Source organism: Scheffersomyces amazonensis (assembly GCF_036850825.1).
Source record: "Scheffersomyces amazonensis strain UFMG-HMD-26.3 chromosome Unknown RJT21scaffold_6, whole genome shotgun sequence".
Classification (NCBI taxonomy): Eukaryota; Fungi; Ascomycota; class Pichiomycetes; order Serinales; family Debaryomycetaceae; genus Scheffersomyces; species Scheffersomyces amazonensis.
Window position 1 is genome coordinate 1010032 of NW_027042746.1, and position 19672 is coordinate 1029703.

Sequence of the window (19672 nt, forward strand, 5' to 3'; positions counted from 1 at the left end):
CTTTAATGTTCTACAAATCAACTGTGGGGTAAGTCGGATAGTAATCCGCATAGTTTGCGCTTTACAAAGAGGGGATAGAAAAAATGAAACTTTAGCTTCGGTGCAGTTACATGGTAGCACCGGGCAAGAATCACGAGAGTGGCAGAGATGCTTTTGTCTAAAATGTGGAGAACCTCATGTTGAATAAAGATCTTTAATTTTAACCACTTAAATTAATTACAACATAGAAAATCAATAAATCATCACGTCATGGAATTTCTTAATACTTAAATTCATCTAACTAAGGAACCAGTAGGGTATCCATTTTCTAAGGTAAAATACAACCATACTACCTTCATCTCAATGTTAACAACAAACAAACTTTTTATTTTCATGTGATAAACGCTTAATACATGGATTAAAACAAACAATTAGAACGGTGCATAAAGAAATAGATATAACTGGAATATATGGTTGATAGTTGCTAATTCATCAATAAAATTATTAGAATAGCTAATTGATATTGTTGTAGAGTTGATGTTTTAGTGAGCACTTGATAATATTGTAGTTGTATAGGCAATCATTAGCAAAGTCAACAACCAAGTCTGCAAAAAGAAGTGCCATCATGACCATATTTAGTATATAGTATAATATTGTATCTAAAATGGAATAACATCCCTCTATCGTTGACTCTATTGCATCCGTTATACTTTTGATTACTTGCATGGCTTGTAAGATATGATTATAGTTATATAAATGCAGTTATAATTGCAGCGGGAGTATTATCTATCAGTGAATACAATCAACCAGCTCGATTTGATTGAGTTGAAGATTAAAGTATAATTAAGTTAAACAGTGAAAATATTTTTGCAAATTCACCTACTTATATAAAGTTTTATTGTTGAATCTAGAATAAAATCAATACACACAAAACGTTTTAATTGTATGAAATTAATAAAATAATAATAATTAATTTTTTTTCTTATATAACTGATGTCAATTACAGATTATTGCCTAGTATGGAGATTTACATGCATGCAAATACATGGGGAAGAGAACCTGGAATTGATCATTCTATTATACTGCGTCAAAGCCAATGAAAACAAATCTAACTAAATACTGTACTAGAGAATAACATTAATATATAAAGTGGGGGAGGGGGCAAAGACTGGTCGTTGTGCAGGAGCTCTGATGTTAAGCTTCACCTCTTCCATGCATGTTTCGGAGTTGATAGAATGTTGCACCGCTATGCAGGAAGCAACAGTCATTACTTTTATTTATTTTCTCGCTACGATATGGTGGAAAGCCGCACAGAATATTGCTTAATAGAGGGTAGTGAACTAAATTATTACAAATCTGATTGTAATAACCATTTAAATTGAAGTAAGAGGTTTTCAATAATGAATGGTAAATAATTTTATCATAATCAATGTCAATAAAGATAATGAAAAATTAAATGACGTGTTTATTAAATAAATACAATTAAATGCGTACAATATAAATACTATGAATTATCTATTCTTTTTGGATTTCGTTTTTGACCCAACCTTCTAATCCGCCTTGAACTATAATTTCTTGAAGGTTGGTTCCGAGTTCACCAACTTTATGTTGTAAGATAAGTTCACCAGTTGCCTTATCTTTAACAGTAACTAAAGCTGAAGGAATATCCCAATTGAGTAACCAACCAGTTCTTATAGTTAATTCTTTTGAATCTTGATATATTTCTCTTAATTTATTAATTAAAGGTGGAATTTCTAATGTCAATAAGGCATTGTTGGTAGAGTTTCTAAAAAAGATATTACCAAATGAACCAGCTACAACTAATTTCATACCTTTAGCTAAAATTGCAGTAGCAGCTTGTTCACGAGATGACCCAGTTCCAAAATTATATCCACTAACAATAATATCAGATCCAGTAGCTATATGTCTAAATTCAGGATCATAATTCTCCATACACACTTCAGCCATCTTTTCTGGTGGGACATCATCTTGATAAGTATATTTACCTGGATATATACCATCAGTATTGATATTGTCTGCATTACAGAGAAGTAATTCACCTTGAATTTGACTTGGGAATCCATCAATGATTTCAACTTTAGAGGATGAATCAGCACTATCAACATTTTCATTTTCAGGAATTATAGTTTCAACTACAGGATCAACTGCTTCAGGAACTTTACCACCAGTTAATTCTTCAACACCACCAATTTTTCCCAAAACAGCAGAAGCAGCAACAACTTCAGGAGATGCTAAATATGCAAGAGCATCTTTTGAACCCATTCTACCTTTAAAGTTTCTATTGGTGGCAGAAATACCAACTTCTCCATCTTTTAATAATCCAGTACCTAAACCAATACATGGACCACAACCTGAAGGTAATGGTTTAGCACCAGCATCCAAGATAGTCTTCCAAGCACCTGAAGCTTCAGCTTCCTTTTGAACTTGAGATGATGCAGCAGCAACATAGAATTCAACTCCAGGAGCCACTTGTTTACCCTTTAATACAGAAGCAGCAGCTTCAATATCACTAAGACGAGAGTTTGTACAGGACACCAAATAAGCCTTATCGATCTTGATGTCTTGAGCAGATAATTCAGATAATGGAGTTGAAATTTTAACGGAATTAGGACCTGAAATATAAGCAGTAGATAATGAAGATAAATCAATAGTTAATTTTTTAGCATATTTAGATTGTTCATCAGCAGCGACTTTATTATTTTTAATATAAGCTAATGATTCATTATTAATTCTAGGATGATTTGGTCCAACTTTAGCTAATCTTTGTTCATACCAATTTATTAAAGTATCATCGATTGGGAATAAACCAGAAAGTGCACCCCATTCAGTAGTCATATTAGCAATAGTTAATCTATAATCAATTGGTAAACTTTCAATACTTTCACCAGTAAATTCAATTGCATGATTTAATACTTCATCTTTATTAAATATACCACAAAGGGCAATAATAATATCTTTACCAGTTGTACCTTTAGGTAATTGACCTACTAATTCTACTCTAGCAACCGGAGGAATTTGCCACCAAGTTTGACCAGTTGACCATATTGATGCTGCATCAGTTCTAACAATAGGAGTTCCTAAAGATCCAATTCCACCATAAGTATTTGAATGAGAATCAGATGCAACAGTTAAATTTAATGGAAATGCATAACCTTCTTCAATCATAATTTGATGACCAATACCTCTACCAGCAGGGTAAAAATCGATTCCAAATTTCTTACTAAATTCTTCAATATTTTTATATTTTGTTAAATTTTTATCAGTTTTATTTTGAACATCATGATCTAAGGTAAATACAATTTGTTTATTATCTTTAACTTTAGTTGCTCCTAAATTTAAGAATTTAGTTGCAATAGGCCAAGTATTATCATGAGACATACAATATTGAGGCTTAATAGTGACATAATCTCCACTATGAACTTCCTTTGAAGTACCTACTGCATACCTTTGTACAATCTTTTCAGTAAGATTTTGATATTGAACATATGAACTAGTTGAAAAACCTCTTTTAAGGTTTATTACCTTTGATCTCATTAGGACAGTAGTCATGATCAAATAAAATATGACAAATTGTCTGAATTATATAAAAGGAATAATAGAACAAGTCTAATTAACAATTAATGTGAAAATTTTTATCTTCAGTCAGACTATGGGGTTGACTGAAAAATTTCAATTATGACTATGTTAAAATCCACATCTCTAATATGTGCTTACGTAACCCGATTTCCCGGGCCTGATTTTTCATGAGTCAGACAATTTAATCAAAATGCCATTTGATAAGACACGTATGCAGGAAGGCGATAAGAGTCACGAGAATAGTCACATGACTAATAAATATATTATTTTATAAAATTAAATCTGAAACATTTACGAAAGACATGTTACTATAAAGATATTATTGTTACTACAAGCATGAATCTTAGTTAAGAGCATAATTGTTGGGAGTATGTCATCGATTGTAGCATACCAGTTTTTATTATGTATCATAATATCTATGTCGTATGTGGCATTCATATACTATCGAGTACCTCATGAATTACAAGGGAAAGATAGAAATGATATAGGAGTTATACGATTTCGAATGATTAGAGTTAGTATATTATGTGTGATATTGTATATAGGAATTCCTTTTGTATATGGACGAGATATGAAGGAGTGGACTAAAGATTTAGGGATTATTCCTGGATTTACTAGATCTAGTGATGGTAGAGATTTAGTTAATATTGGAAAAAGCTTAGTATTAATCTTAGTATTATATATTGGACCTATTGTCAAGTATTATTTAAGTACTACACTCACTGATCAAATTGAAGATTTAAAATATTCATTCTTTAGTATATATGGATTTCGAGATCATATTTTTGCACCTATTAGTGAAGAATTTATATATCGATCAATTATACTTAATATTGTTCCATCAACTATGATTAATTATACGCCATTTTTATTTGGAATTGCGCATTTTCATCATGGGTATCAGTTATATTATAGACAAAATTATGAATTAAGAGTGGTTATAGCTAATGTAGGATTTCAGTTATTATATACTTCATTATTTGGATATTTAATGAATCATATATGGTATGAATATTTTAATGTGTGGAGTAATATTATTATTCATTTAGTGTGTAATCTTATTGGGTTTCCTGAAATGGAAGTGGAGAAGTATCGATGGGGGTATTATGGGTTATTAGTGGTAGGAGTTATAGGATTTGTTAAGATGTTGAGGATGTAGAGTAATTATAGAGATGCTACATAATTACTACATAATTATAGAGATACTACATAATTACTACATAGTTATAGAGATACTACGTAGTTGTAGCGATACTACATAGGACATAGTTAAAATTTAAAGAACACACAGAAAGAGCATAGAACACATACAGGACACATACAGAACACATATAGCACATACGTAATACATAGATAATAATTACATAATATTCCCAAGAATAATTCCATAATAATTCCATAGTAACTTAATGTCACACTAGCAGAATGTTGAGTTTATACCCCGAGAATTAAATTAGACGATCCAGAAGCCGAGTGAAAAATCAACAAATGCAAAAAATATTCGCGTGAATTACAAACAATGTATGAGTGTATACAGTACAGAGAAGTCAAAGGTAGTAGTGTATAGACAGTAGTATAGTGGAATAATGAGGTAACATTAATAGTAAGAATAATAGGTAGTGTATAGAGTGAAGTAGAGGTAATGTATAATATTAATAATAGTAATAGTAATAGTAATAGTAATAGTAATAGTAATAGTAATGGTAATAGTACTCTCAGTAGTACAGTACATTCTCAGTCAGTATACAGTACATAAACAGTGCAGTACTAGCCCACTAAATAGTGATAGTACAGTAATACCTTAGTAATTGTAATAGTAATAGCACACCACTAATACAGTAATAACACCATGGCACCACTAACCCCCTTAACAGTACTAACAATACTAACCCATTAGTAACACCACTCTCTAAATCACTACACTACACTAATCAGCCTGACCTTGACTGTCTGTCTGTCTGCGACTTTCTGTCTGTTTTGAGGAGACGTGTAATGGAAAAATTCCCGAAAAAACATAACCGAATCAGGACCAACACAGACACTAACCACTACTATTAACCTTCACTAACGACTCAGTAACTCAGTAACTCCCTCCCTCACTAATTCTCAAATCGCCAACCTTAGCCACCACCTCACTAAAACCCTCGATCATCCACCTCACTAATTCTCACTAAAATACCCCTCCAGTCCCTCGCTAAAATTCTCATGCTCCACTAATTCTTTACCGACTCACTCACTCACTACTCACTCACTAATTCATCATGTCATATCAGTCGGCCGTACAAGACATTGAGCAGGAGAAGAAATTAGTAGCGGCCTTGAAACGGTTGTCTATTGGGAATCTCATGAACTATGACCCGGACTTACCTAATTTAGACACGGAAGAATTACTTGAAACAGTCAATATCAATACTTCTCCCACTAGTTCAACTCCATCACCCATTTCGTCATCTCCGAGTCCTACACCTCCTCCAGCCACTAGCAATAATAATACTTCCAATAATACTATAACCACAGGTAGTACTATCACTTCAACTACCACTAGTACCAATCCAAATTCTACGACTTCTACTCAACCAGCAGATATAAGACGAAATAAATCACTCTCTCGTCAAGCTTCACTAAAACGTAAAGAATCTACTAAATCAATTAAAGATACAATCAGTGTAGATTCTTATGATGAATATTATGATGCCTCATCCGATTCATCAGAAATTAGTCAACTTTTATGGGTACCTGCCAATTTACATCCACAAATTAATCCTGAATCATTTAAAACTCATATAAAATCTCAAGTTGATGAGATTATGGAAAATAGAAGAAGTCAATCTGTATCTCGAAAATCTTCTCTTAGTTCTAGTTCATTACCTGAAGAAGATGATGAACCTCAAGCATCTCCTAAACGAGAATCTTGGTATAATAATCCTGCCAATAATTCTCGTAATCGGTATAGTAATCCTTCTTTACGTGACTTAACTAATGAATTATCAAAATTATCAAAACTTGCAGGAATGGATGCTACAGATGCAGTAACTCTTGCTAGAACTTTATCATCAACTTCTTTAGGTTATACCGATGTAGAAATCCTTGCCATTGATGAGTTAAGTTCTCCTCCCCAACAAAGGACTACCAATAACATTAATAATACTACTACTACTACTACTACTAATAATAATAATAGTACAACCACCAATATCAAATCTCCTGAAAATGTCATGTATGATCCTCATTCAGATTCTGATACTTCTCCTATAAGGAAAGATAAGAGTAAGTCTTCGCCCACTCGTAACAATGATTCATTTGATTTGAAACGAAGTAGAAGACCCGACTATAATTATAAAAAGACTCCTCCAATCCCTCCAACTCCCACATCTCCAGTTGTGCCCAGTTCAGAGAGACTTCAAGCTTTAAGAAATAATATTAGAGCCATGTATACTACTGGTTCATTACCTCCAACTCATCCTACAAAATCAAGTCCTTCACCTCCACCTCCAGTTCCGGAGAAGTCATCTACTCCAACTACAACTAGAAGGAATTATAGAGACTCTCAATTAATGTTTAGTTATATAGATCCCACTACTTTAGCATCTCAATCTCAATCTAAACAGAAAGCTGGTTCATCTCCTTATCCAACCAGTACATCCACATCTTCAAAGTCATTAGAGAGTCAGATCACCCAAAAGTTCAATCAGCAACATAACTTAACTGCCAAGAAACTCTCCCAACTCAAATTACGAGCCACCAGTGGCTCTGGTCATCCTCAGAAAGAACCAAGAACTCCTCAGAATCAAATAGTGTATGAGGGAAGACAACCACATCAACAACAGAACAGGTATCGGAACTACTACAAGTCCACAGCTGGACCAAGACAGAGTTCCCAAGAGCATATGGACTACCATCAACATCGCCAACAACCACCACAGCAGCAACAGCAGCAGCAACAGCAGCAGCAACAGCAGCAGCAACAGCAGCAGCAACAGCAGCAGCAACAGCAGCAGCAACAGCAGCAGCAACAGCAGCAGCAACAGCAGCAGCAACAGCAGCAGCAACAGCAGCAGCAACAGCAGCAGCAGCAGCAACAGCAGCAACATCAACTTCACCACCAAAGACATGCGTACCCCAGCATGCCATCGCAACAGCAACCGTATCCTAACCGGAATTCTGCATACCAGCAACAGCAGGCGCCACCACATCCTCCACACCAATCGCAACAGCACAGACATCATCAAAGGAGCTACCAGAGACAGAGCGATGCATACCACTACAACCATCAACAACAACAACAGCAACAACAGCAGCAGCAACAACCACCACAACAGCTCCAAAAGCCGTATCCCTCCCAAAGACCGCCTCTCGCTCATCAACCGCATGCTCAAGCATACCCTCAACAACCCAAATATAATGGGCCACCAGGTATTCAGGATAAGTCTCGACAATTGAATCAGAATTTAGATTTATTACGATCAGAAATCAATGAATTCAAAGAGAGTCTTAATCGATCTGAATCGACTGTATCTACTGGTTCAAGCTCTACACAAACATTGATTGATAAAGAAGAAGAACTGAAAGATTCTGAAGCCATTGAATTCTCATTTGATACATCTCTTCAAGACATTAGTTATGAAGATTCTTTAGGATTCGAACGACAACTATTAGGAGATATTGATAGAATCACCCCTAATGAAGAAGTTAAATTGGATACTCCTGATCCAGTCACATCTCCAACAATAGCTCCAATCTCCAGTAGTTCTCCAAGACAGAGTCCTAAGAAATTTGCCGTATTAGTTCCTGAAGTTAATAACCCATTTGTAGAAAGTCGGGATTCTGCTTATCCATCTCCTAACATCACTGATAATGAAGTAGTATTTAGGAGAGATAAGGAAAAGGAGAAAGAAAAAGAGAAAGAGGAAATACCCATTAGAGCACATGTAGTTAATCATGGAGAAGTTTCAGATGAGTCAAGTGCCGAATCATCGCCTACCAAGAAACTTAAAAAGAAGAAATCATTTGGATTACTTGGATCATCCGAAGATAAAGCATCGGCCAATAAGATCAAGAAGAAGAAATCTTGGGGTTGGTTAAGAGATAGATCTAATAGTTTATCCAATTATGAATCATCTATTACCAATAAGAATAATGGAAATCTTCCAACTGTACTTGAATCATCATCTAAAGTTCCAGCTCGATCATTTTCTAATCCAGAAATCTCTCCTAGAACGGCTAATACTGATGATGATTTCGAAGTATCTGATGATGAAGTTGATCTTGATGAAGATGAAGATATTAATCTTCCAACCAATTCAATAAGTAGTAATAATTCATGGAGTAAATCTAAGAAGGATAAAGAGAATGTTATCTCTAAATTATTTAAAAGAAAGAAGATTCCTGATCAGAAAGTCCCTCCTGCTCCTACAACCAATAATAATTTACTGGATTCTAGTTCAGGAGTTACTGTTGATTATGAATCAGATAATGATAATAAATTAAAGAATCAACGAACTTTATTTAAGAAGAAAGCAAAGAAACCAGTAGCCAAACAAGAATATGAAGATATGATTATTGATACTGATACTTACTTTAAGAAGGGTCACAACTCAACCAAAAATGATTCTGATAGTTCTAGTTTACAAGATGAAGAACCTGAAATTAAATTAAGGGACCCTTCACCTATTGCTGTTAGTATAGACAAAGAGAAAGTATCAGAAAAGGAATTAGAATCAATAAGTCTTGGGCCTCAATCAGAAAGTAAACGAGAAGAACAACTTATTGGAAAGGAAGATATAGATATAGATAAAGATAAAGATAAAGATGATTTAATTGATAGTGATTCATCGGATGATAAGAAAGATGATGAAGATGATGATAAACCTCCACTGTCTACATTAGAAGTTCAAGAAAAACTTCGTAAATCAATTAAGAGAACTTCTAAAGCTAATCAACCAATTGTATTTACTGATTCAGCCTTTGGATTCCCCTTGCCTCCTCCATCTTTATCTACTTTAGTAATGTTAGATTATAGATTCCCAGTTCATGTTGAACGAGCCATTTATCGATTATCACATTTAAAATTGGCTAATCCTAAACGTTCATTACGTGAACAAGTTCTTTTATCTAATTTTATGTATGCTTACCTTAATTTGGTAGATCATACATTACATTTAGAACAAATGAATAATTCAGTAGATGCAGATCTTGAAGGAAATTCAAATTCCGATTCTGATCAAGATACTAGTCCAGCAAATAAATCAGGTAGAATTATCTTTGATGAGAGTATAATTCGAGAAGATGATGTTGATGAGGATCATGCTATTGAGATAGATCTTGATGTAGCCAAATTAGAAAACATTCAGACTTCAAGTATTGAAGTCTAGTATATAGTAATGAACATTGCATAGTTATTTAGAGTACTCTGTAACTGTGTTAGTCACTGATGTAGTAAATGTTATGGACTATAGTGTCTAGAGTAATAGTCAAGAGTAATAGTCAAGAGTAATAGTCAAGAGTAATAGTCAAGAGTAATAGTCAGTCTATACACTACACACTATATGCTATGTCTGTCACTTCACTATTCTATAGTAATTCTACACTACTCTATAGTGTATTCTACACTGTATTCTATAGTGTAGTACAGATATTACACACTACTTTACTGTGTAGGACAGTCTATTCTACTAATAACTCTATACTATAATATAGTCGTAAATTAGCTATATACGAAATATGTTAGTCATCATTAGTAGTAATTAAGCATTATAGGCTAAACTTTCCTTTTCCTTTTTAAGACGCAAAATAAGGATGCGTGGATGCTTATTTTGCATTCTTTCGCAGCTTTAGAAATTGTCTCTTCATCCTTCCAATAAATCATTCAAGTCATTTATTAATACAATTTGGTAAAGCATTTACTTAAATAAGACTACTGTTTTAATGAGATTGACAAGAATTATTAATTTCAATGGTGCCATTGCTGCATTAAAGGATTTCCCGAATGATGGGATTGACCCCTTTAAGGTTAGCAGGGAAAGTATACAAACGTATGAGCATTTGCAGGTAAAGTTAAATGAATATCTACAAGATCCAGATGAATCAGAGATAGAAGAGCTCTTTAGAAATTTTGGAATTAACGAGGTTGTTAAACAGAGAAATATTCTGAAGGAGATGGCGTTAAAAGTATTACTTCGCCTACATAATTTTCAATTATTCAACAAAATAGAATTCAATACTACTGAGGATCTTATAGAAATAATCAACAACTTTAAGTCTTCATTGAAATTACTATTCTACAAAATAGGTTATCATTCTAATCATGTCTTAGAAAGTTATTTTTACTTCACTTCGAGTTTGTGCTTGCAGCCTCCTGTTGTCAATCCAATTAATCCAAAAGACAAACCTTTAAAACCACCTGTGGAAAATATATTGAAGTCAAGTGAATATGAATCTGATAGCGAAGATGACCAAACCAAAGCATTAACCAAAACTGAAATGAATAAAGAAATAAGAATTAACGAATTGACAAAGATCATTGCCCTTTTCTTTCCAAAGAATGAAATCAAAGAATTCTCATTAGGTGAAACTTTTCATTTCAAAATTAAAAAATCTCAATTACTTTCTATTCTGGATACTTGCTTCCCTCAGATATTTGACTTATCGGATGATAGCGAGAAGCAAGTTGAAATGTCTGTCTGGTTGAATTTGTTGAATATCCCAGTTAAAATTTTTTCATCAGTTTTTGAGAAAACCCTCATTAATCAATCAAAGGCAGTGAGGAAATCAATTGATACTGTACCAGTGTCAGTTACACCTGATCTCCAAATATCTGCAGGGGCCTTCAATATTCCAGTTGAAGTTAAAAAGGGATCAGTATCATCCTATATTGATAACTTCTTCTCAGCAAAATCAATCGTTAATGCTTTTGCTTATCCTTTTGTCCAAATTTTCTCACAGTGTATTAGAGAAGCCTTAGTAACCGAGTCTCCATATGCGATCTTGACAGATCATAGTTCATTCTACTTGATTGATTTACTGGAATACAACATTGACAAGGAGTTCCATGGCGATAATTTTTGCCGTCTATTTAGAGGTATTGAATGTTCAATACAATCTATTAAAGACAGTGATAATCAACTGCACTCATTCTATACTATATTATTCATGTTATTAATTAAACTCAGAGCTACACAATCCCAAAATCACTTGATAATGAAGAAATTTGAAGATGAAGCTATTATATCTCAGCCAACAAGACTGACACTTATAGTTCTCTTCTATAATGGAGTCAATAATTTCAACGACAGATTTGTAAAGTCACTTAGTTTGCAAGATACGGGAGTATCAGACACTGATGCTGATACTTCAGCCTTAACTGATGTGAGTGAATTATCAACAAATATAAGTAATTACTCTCTGGACTTAAAAGAAGATCATCTGTTTGACATGAAGTATATTTATAAATTCCATCAACTATATAAAACGCCCAAATGGAAATCATATACCATGTCCGAATTCCAAAATTGTTACACATTCCAATCTTCCGTGTCAGGAGCTGAATTTAGTACCAGATACAGCTGTACATTTGTTGTAAAAGACAGCAAGGGTTCCAAATACTTTTTAAAAGTATTGGACCCTATACGCTCAGCAATATTTGTTGAAAGGGGAAATGTTGTTGAAGGTGCGTATAATTCTTCTTTTAAACACTTTCATCGGGAAGTTAGTAGCTATATTAATCTCAGTTCTATTAAACTGGGTATATGCAAAATCTTCTCGTATGGTATGTTAAATAATAGAGAAATCACGACATATCAAGAAGTTCTTGATGTAGAGAATGGCAAGATTCCTGTTTGTGGATTCTATATTCTTTTAGAATACCTAGATGGAGCTGTTACTCTAGATATGTTTAGGGGAAATAAAGTGAACGTTGGTATGAAAGCTCGTGCAACTCTTCAAGAGATGCATGAGCTAGGAATTTATCATCGCGACATACATCCCCATAATATTTTAGTATTAAATGACACTCCATATTTTGTCGATTTTGGACGCCTGAAGAATGGTGAGAAACGGCTTAAGTGGGATGGTAGAAAAAGGAGAGCTGATGTTAATATTGCTCGTAGATATGTTGAAGATGACGACCAAAAAATCGATAACATTGATTTGCAACGTTGTTTGGTAGAGTTTGATTATTGGTTCCCAAAAATGAATTTGAGGCAATCATCATTAATGGATAAAATGTATGACATGCCACTGAACAAAAAGATGAAGATGAGTGAAACATCAATGTAGCTAATAATATGATTGATAAATTTAACAGCCAATTACTCTATTAGGGGAAATCAGGAGTATTTCATGTGCTTTGGCACGTAGTACTGGCAATTCTATACTATTATATAGTATATAGTAGAGTAGTATGGTTATAGTATGGTAATATAGTATAGTAGTATAGTATAACATAGTATAGAAGTGTAGTATAGTAGCATAATCTAATCTATTTCTACATTGTATATTCTATCCTCTACACTATAGTATAGCTCTATTATATTATCTACACTGTAGAATCCTATACATGTCGGATGCTTTCTACACTATACTAAATACTCTATTAACCCCTCCTATGCAGTATAGACCAGTCGTATAGCTCAAATATACTCTTTAGTCTCTACTAGTCATATCACCTAATAGCATACACGGGGTTTGCGTGGTAGCGTGCCGGAACGAGTAACGATCATAAGAGCCGCGCACGTACCGAAAACCTCGTGATTATTGTTATGGCCCGAGAAGAGAAGACATTTGTTTTCGATAAATATTCTCTAGTTGAGCGATTTGTAGTTTATCATATCAGTAATTCAGTAATTCAGTATTAAGTACGTAACTTGTAGAATAGTCAGTATACTTCAGAATGACTTCATTACCGTTATTATCAACCAAACAAGTTCAAACTCATAACTCCGAAAAGGATTGTTGGGTTACTTTATATAATAGGAAAGTATATAATGTTACAGGATTCTTAAATGAACATCCTGGTGGAGCCGATATTATACTTCCTTATGCTGGTAAAGATATTACTGAAATTATGTCTGATTCAGATTCTCATATTCATTCAGAAAGTGCTTATGAAATGTTAGATGAAGATATGTTAGTTGGATATTTAGCTACACCACAAGAAGAACATGGATTATTAAATAATAAAAATAAAGTACCAGTAGAAGTTATTGAAGATAAACCAAATGATTTTGATATGTATGAATTTCATGAGAATTTACCAGCTTTAGAGAAATTATCTATCAAGACAGATTATTCTGAAGATGTTAAAAAACATAAATTTTTAGATTTAAATAAACCATTATTAGTTCAATTATTATTTAGTAATTATTCAAAAGAATTTTATTTAGATCAAGTTCATAGACCAAGACATTATGGTAAAGGTTCAGCTCCATTATTTGGAAATTTTTTAGAACCACTTTCTTTAACTCCATGGTGGATGGTACCATTAATTTGGTTACCAGTTAATTTTTATATATTTTATGTTGGATTTACTAATCAAAATAAGTTAACTGCTATTAGTTTTTGGATTATGGGATTATTTGTTTGGACTTTAGTTGAATATTGTTTACATAGATTTATTTTCCATTTAGATGGTTATTTACCTGATCATCCAGTATTTTTAACTCTTCATTTCCTTTTACATGGAGTTCATCATTATTTACCAATGGATGGTTATAGATTAGTTTTACCTCCGGCTTTATTTGTGATATTAGCTTATCCTTTCTATAGATTGGTATTTTCCATATTACCTTTCTATATTGCTTGTTCTGGTTTTGCTGGAGGAACTTTAGGTTATATTATGTATGATATGACTCATTACTTTTTACATCATACTAAATTACCTCAATTCTTACAAGAAACTAAAACTTATCATTTAGAACATCATTATAAGAATTATGAATTAGGTTTTGGTGTTACTAGTAGATTCTGGGATGTCATTTTTGATACTGAGATCACCAGTACTTTTGAAAAGAGAAAGTAGAAACTATTGAAGTTTAAATGAGGTTTTAATAGTTTGAAAATAGAAAGAGTGTTGATAGTTTAGAAAATTAGTATATAGTTTATAGTATAGTTACATAGTTTGACCCTAATACCTCTGGTCAGCTTTGTATAGAGAATATGATCCTATTCCGTGTGAACTTTGTATTTATTGTATCTATACTTGTCTATGCATACTTTCGTAATATATACTCTTCTTCATCAATATTATGCGAATAATGCACTAATGCCTCTTGCTGAACTTGTTTAATATTTGAGAGATCTTTCTTTAATGGTGTAATACCCTTTATCTTCAGTGGCCGTTGACGTTTACTCCATTCGATTTGTTGATACTTAGCCATAGTATGAAGTTTATTAAAGTATAACCTTCGGAACTTATCATTAAATGCAACTTTTTCTCGTAAATGGATCAAGTATCGGTGGGGGAATATCTGAAACAATGGGTGCCTTACATTATCATAAGATTCCTTGATCTTCTCCAAGTATTTGGTAACCACCAATGCTCCTGACGATGTGGTCAAGTCTTCATTATCAATTCCATCATCCTCTTCATCATCAAGTTCATATCGATAATCTATATTATTAAATAGATCTTCACAATGCTCATATATTTCTTGATGTCTAAGGATATCAGAACTGTTATGAGGTAAATCAACAAGTTCTATACCTTCCATTAACACATTATGCCAGTCCAAAATCAATTCGGATTTTTTATCGATTTTATCATTAAGTCTGTCTACCATCGTATTAACCTTATTAGCAAGTTGAACACTTAGTCGTTTAACAAGATCAGATTGTTGTATATCATCTCTAATCTCTAAATCAGTTCCAAGCACTCGTCTACTCTTCATATCCTGAATTCTTTGATGAATCTTTCGAGCTATCATAGCATTCAATTCATTGACTAATTCTGCTTTAGCATCAACCTCCTTCTCGATATAAGTCACTTTACTGATAGGCATAGAGAAATCAATTTCATCATCAGAATCACTAAACTCCTCTTCATCATTTGATCCGTAATTCGCAAAGTAATTGGTACTCAAATCTTCATCCTCTTCCTCTTCCTCTTCTATTTGACGCTCAACTTGATGATCAACATCATTCTCAATCACATACTCTTCAACTTTGTTCGCACTTTCTTCTCTATCATTACCTGTTCCAGACTCTTTGTTACTAGTCTTGTTAACTTTCCTTTGTCGAATACACTCTTCTCTAACTCTTTTCTTTTCCTCCTGTTGTGTTGCTTCATCCTCATCTATTGTAGTTCCAAAACTGGACTCGTCCACCACATTATCACAATATGTAAATTCCCCCTTCGGTATAGGTACTTCATCAGCTGGTAATGGCCAATGACTCCATCTTGAATTAGGGTAGTATGGATTTATACATTTTAGTAATACTATAGAATATAAGTGTATAGCTAAATCCGCTCGGAAATTATCTTCCACTAATTCTAGTACTTCCTTTCGCTCTTTGTTAGTAGCCATTCTTGTCCTGTACTCATACCATCGTTGTTAGATGCCATTCTCATCAATACAAACAAAGTTGGTGATGCTCATCAAAAGAAAAAAGTTATTGTACTACAAATGCGTTTAACCAGAACAAGTATATAATTGTTAATAGACTAAGACTAGACTAGAGTAGATTAGATCAAACTGTGGTAGAGTAAACTATTGAGCAGTATAGGCACCATCGACCAAGACAGAAGCTCCATTGACATAAGTGGCTTGATCAGATAATAAAAAGGTAACAACATTAGCTACTTCTTCAGGAGTACCTAATCTACCAATAGGATGTTTAGCAGCCAAAGCATCATAAACTGGTTTATCTAATACATCTAATAATGGTGTTGCAATATAAGCAGGATTAACAGAATTAACTCTAATTCCCTTGGCAGCATATTCAATGGCCAATGTTTGAGTTAATAATTTAACTCCTCCTTTAGAAGCACAATAATGAGCTAAACCTGGATTACCAACATATGATAAAATTGATCCTGTATTAACAATATTACCCTTTTTATTATTTTTAAGCCAATAATTAATGGATTCCTTATTTAAAGAGAAAACTCCATTCAAATTAGTGTTTATGACTTTCTCCCATTCTTCATAGGGAATCTCAGCTCCAGCATGAGGTAATACAATTCCGGCATTAGCAAATACTAAATTTAAATCCTTATACTGTTCAACAGCATAACTAACTAATTTCTTATTGGCCTCATAGTTGGTTACATCAGTTCTGAGGAATTTAACATTTTCATTTCCTGATTTTTGTTTAATTGATTCTAAAATAGATCCGACTTTATTTTCAGCCGTAATATCACCAACAATTACTCTAGCACCATTTTGAAGTAATTTAATGGTGGTGGCCAATCCAATACCAGAAAGACCTCCGGTAACAACTGCGACTTGGTTAAGGAAGTTATATGACATGATTTATGTGTGAAATTTATTGATTACTATTAATTACAATTTAATTACAATCAATTAGTTTTATTATATATACTACATAGCCTATAAACATTTAACATAATCATAACCTTCTATTAACCCATATTTATACTACAAGTACATATAAAATTCCTAACGTCATTCAAGATATGAAAAACATCTTACTATAAAGGTAAACAAAAATACTCCTTGTTACCTCCTAATTACCTAGAGATTTTCTGGGGTAAATCCTGGAAAATTTGTGACACCTTTTTTCCCCCTACATTGTTCTCTGTACAAAAAAGTCTTACGATAAATTCCAGTCTAGACTAAGCATCCTTATGAGGTTATAATGTTTTATATGACATGATCGTATTTTCTATGTAATTACATGTATTCGGTTACAAAGTACATGCAATTGTTCCGGATGAATCTGGTTTATTTTTATCACGTTACTGTGATATGATAAAGCATGTGGTCTTACTGAATTTATGGTAACAGTATTTGTGTGATACTCCACATTTCAAATATGGGTATACTCAATTCGATGTGCATTTTATAGTCACACCCCCACCTTGTAAGTATTTATTGTAGACCACCTGTTTATAATCTAAGGAGGGGTTTAATAAAGTCCATACAACTTATGTCTCCTATCTCCATAAAAAAAAAGGGGTCTTACAGTAAAAATAATCCATAGCGAATAACTTAACAATGATAAGCGCATTGCCAAGATTATTATTATTATACAAAACTATATTTATCAATTAAAGATTAGATACTTACTTTGTGCTGTGTCTATGTACAATTTCAAAGTTTGAAATATTCTCCTCTAATTCATCTTTATACGACTGAGAATTATTTTCTTTAACTTTAATATACTCTATAATATTTAAGTTTTCAAGAATTATCTGATCGGCAACATCTCCGTCCAATTTAGCTAATTCTTCTTTAGGAATTATTAGGGGCCAAATCCATTTAGCACAAATTGCAAAAAGCATTAATACACCAGGAAATCCAACTGCCCCTTTAGTTAATGTAATTGCAAATTCTGATACACCCGCAATTACTTCTAATAATAAATATATATAGAACCATTTTTTATTTTCATACCTTTGCATCTGTTTAAACATTTCTGGACATGTATCATCATATTCGATATATTCAGCATCAAGAAAAAGAAATCGGAGTCGATTAGTAACTATATTACCATGTAAACCTGTTATAGCCATAATAAAGAATAAACCTGATAATACAGCTTGAGGTATTAAACCTAATACAACTAAGAAAGGTTTAGTCATTACTATAAATGTTAATAAACCTTGAACTGTATTGGTAACTCTTTGTTCAACCACTGATAGAACTTTACCTTGTTTATTATGAACTACCAATGAATCAGTATGAAGAGGAGCTTGAGGAATTAATCCATTGGGTGCTGGTAATCCTAATATCCCAGCAATACCTGTAGTTATACCCAATAAGAAGAAATCCCAATGGAATGATGAAGGTTTCTTAAGGGGATATTCTTTCAGTTGACACATAAGCGATGAAACATTATGATCAAAGTAAAATAAAAATGTTAATAAAATAGCAAATGGTATAGCTAAGAATACATCACTAACTGCAATGTTCTCTCCTGGCCAAAAATGAATGAACCATCCATGTTCTCTACCTAATCCATTAAAAGTTGGTTGAAATGAAGAAGCAGTAGGTAATCTAGCTAAGTCTGTTTCTGATAAATGACCTCCAAAATGGATAAAACCTGTAAAGAATATAACAGAAATACAAACACCATAATCTACAAAGATTTTCCTAATCCAATGATTAAAATAATGTAAATATTTCCCAAAGAGGAAACTTCCAACTCCACAAATTATCATTAATAATGAGATCATTACTGAACAGTAACCACTTGCTAAATTACCATCATCAAATTGTCTAGCAAGGATTTGAATACCCTTTTGTATATATACTAAACAAATAAAGAAACCAAATGCATCACATGAGAATAAACTAATGATCTTAAGAAAGGATATATAATTACCTAAGGCAATAACAAAATGAAATACCATAGACCATAAATAAATCCAACACATGAATGGGAAATAAGGTGTGCCTCTTGGTTCAATTAATTCAAAGACAGTATAACTAAAAATTGAAATAGGACCTGTTACTCCCACTATACATAATGGTTGACCAGAAAATAATCCAAATACTACTCCAGCTAAGGCAGAACTCATTAAAACTTCATTAACTCCATAAGAATTCTTTGTTTTATCAAACATATCTTGAGAAAATGCTAATGCTGGTAATAAATTAGTGAAAAATATAAATGTAGTCGATGGAATCACTCTATAATTGAAAGCATCTACAAAATCAGATTTATAGTGAGGTATCCTACTTTTCAAATCATTATATATCCCATACCCCCAATAGTTGAAGGTCTTAAAACTAAGCTTGGTCATCTTTGATTAGTTATATTTAATTATACTTACAGTATTTCTTCTGTAAAAAAAATTTCTTCAAAAGTATACAGACTATAGCTTAGTTAATTTAACATCTATCATACCTAACAGTTTAATTAGGATTTCTATAAAGGCAAGTATAAGGAAGCAATTTTACTTTACTATAGTACTTAT

At 32.9% G+C, this 19672-nt stretch overlaps 7 protein-coding genes across 7 annotated transcripts; 3 read left to right on the top strand and 4 right to left on the bottom strand. All coding sequences in view use genetic code 12, as the record gives it.

Annotated features, from left to right (window-relative positions):
• Nucleotides 1-1378: 1378 nt before the first annotated feature.
• LYS4 (homoaconitate hydratase) lies at nt 1379-3651 on the bottom strand. Its single transcript, XM_064884928.1, has one exon. The coding sequence runs from the start codon at nt 3547-3549 to the stop codon at nt 1495-1497; it is 2055 nt and encodes a 684-aa protein (XP_064736980.1). The 5' UTR covers nt 3550-3651; the 3' UTR covers nt 1379-1494.
• RCE1 (CAAX prenyl protease) lies at nt 3652-4773 on the top strand. Its single transcript, XM_064884931.1, has one exon. The coding sequence runs from the start codon at nt 3947-3949 to the stop codon at nt 4733-4735; it is 789 nt and encodes a 262-aa protein (XP_064736981.1). The 5' UTR covers nt 3652-3946; the 3' UTR covers nt 4736-4773.
• A 1064-nt stretch (nt 4774-5837) lies between these two features.
• On the top strand, nt 5838-12849 carry ZDS1 (Zds1p; the record flags this gene model as incomplete). The annotated part of the gene is made up of 2 exons (XM_064885214.1): nt 5838-9941; nt 10489-12849. The coding sequence occupies 2 exons, from the start codon at nt 5838-5840 to the stop codon at nt 12847-12849; spliced, it is 6465 nt and encodes a 2154-aa protein (XP_064736982.1).
• A 541-nt stretch (nt 12850-13390) lies between these two features.
• On the top strand, nt 13391-14758 carry SCS7 (fatty acid alpha-hydroxylase). The gene has a single exon (XM_064882446.1). The coding sequence runs from the start codon at nt 13463-13465 to the stop codon at nt 14588-14590; it is 1128 nt and encodes a 375-aa protein (XP_064736983.1). The 5' UTR covers nt 13391-13462; the 3' UTR covers nt 14591-14758.
• A 16-nt stretch (nt 14759-14774) lies between these two features.
• RJT21DRAFT_115860 (uncharacterized protein) lies at nt 14775-16094 on the bottom strand (the record flags this gene model as incomplete). Its single annotated transcript, XM_064880374.1, has 1 exon — nt 14775-16094. The coding sequence occupies one exon, from the start codon at nt 16092-16094 to the stop codon at nt 14775-14777; it is 1320 nt and encodes a 439-aa protein (XP_064736984.1).
• Nucleotides 16095-16185: 91 nt separating this feature from the next.
• On the bottom strand, nt 16186-17427 carry RJT21DRAFT_52435 (SDR family NAD(P)-dependent oxidoreductase). The gene has a single exon (XM_064884933.1). It carries the CDS (start codon nt 17037-17039, stop codon nt 16278-16280), a length of 762 nt encoding a protein of 253 aa, XP_064736985.1. The 5' UTR covers nt 17040-17427; the 3' UTR covers nt 16186-16277.
• A 388-nt stretch (nt 17428-17815) lies between these two features.
• RJT21DRAFT_88604 (uncharacterized protein) lies at nt 17816-19498 on the bottom strand (the record flags this gene model as incomplete). Its single annotated transcript, XM_064885574.1, has 1 exon — nt 17816-19498. The coding sequence occupies one exon, from the start codon at nt 19496-19498 to the stop codon at nt 17816-17818; it is 1683 nt and encodes a 560-aa protein (XP_064736986.1).
• Nucleotides 19499-19672: the final 174 nt, after the last annotated feature.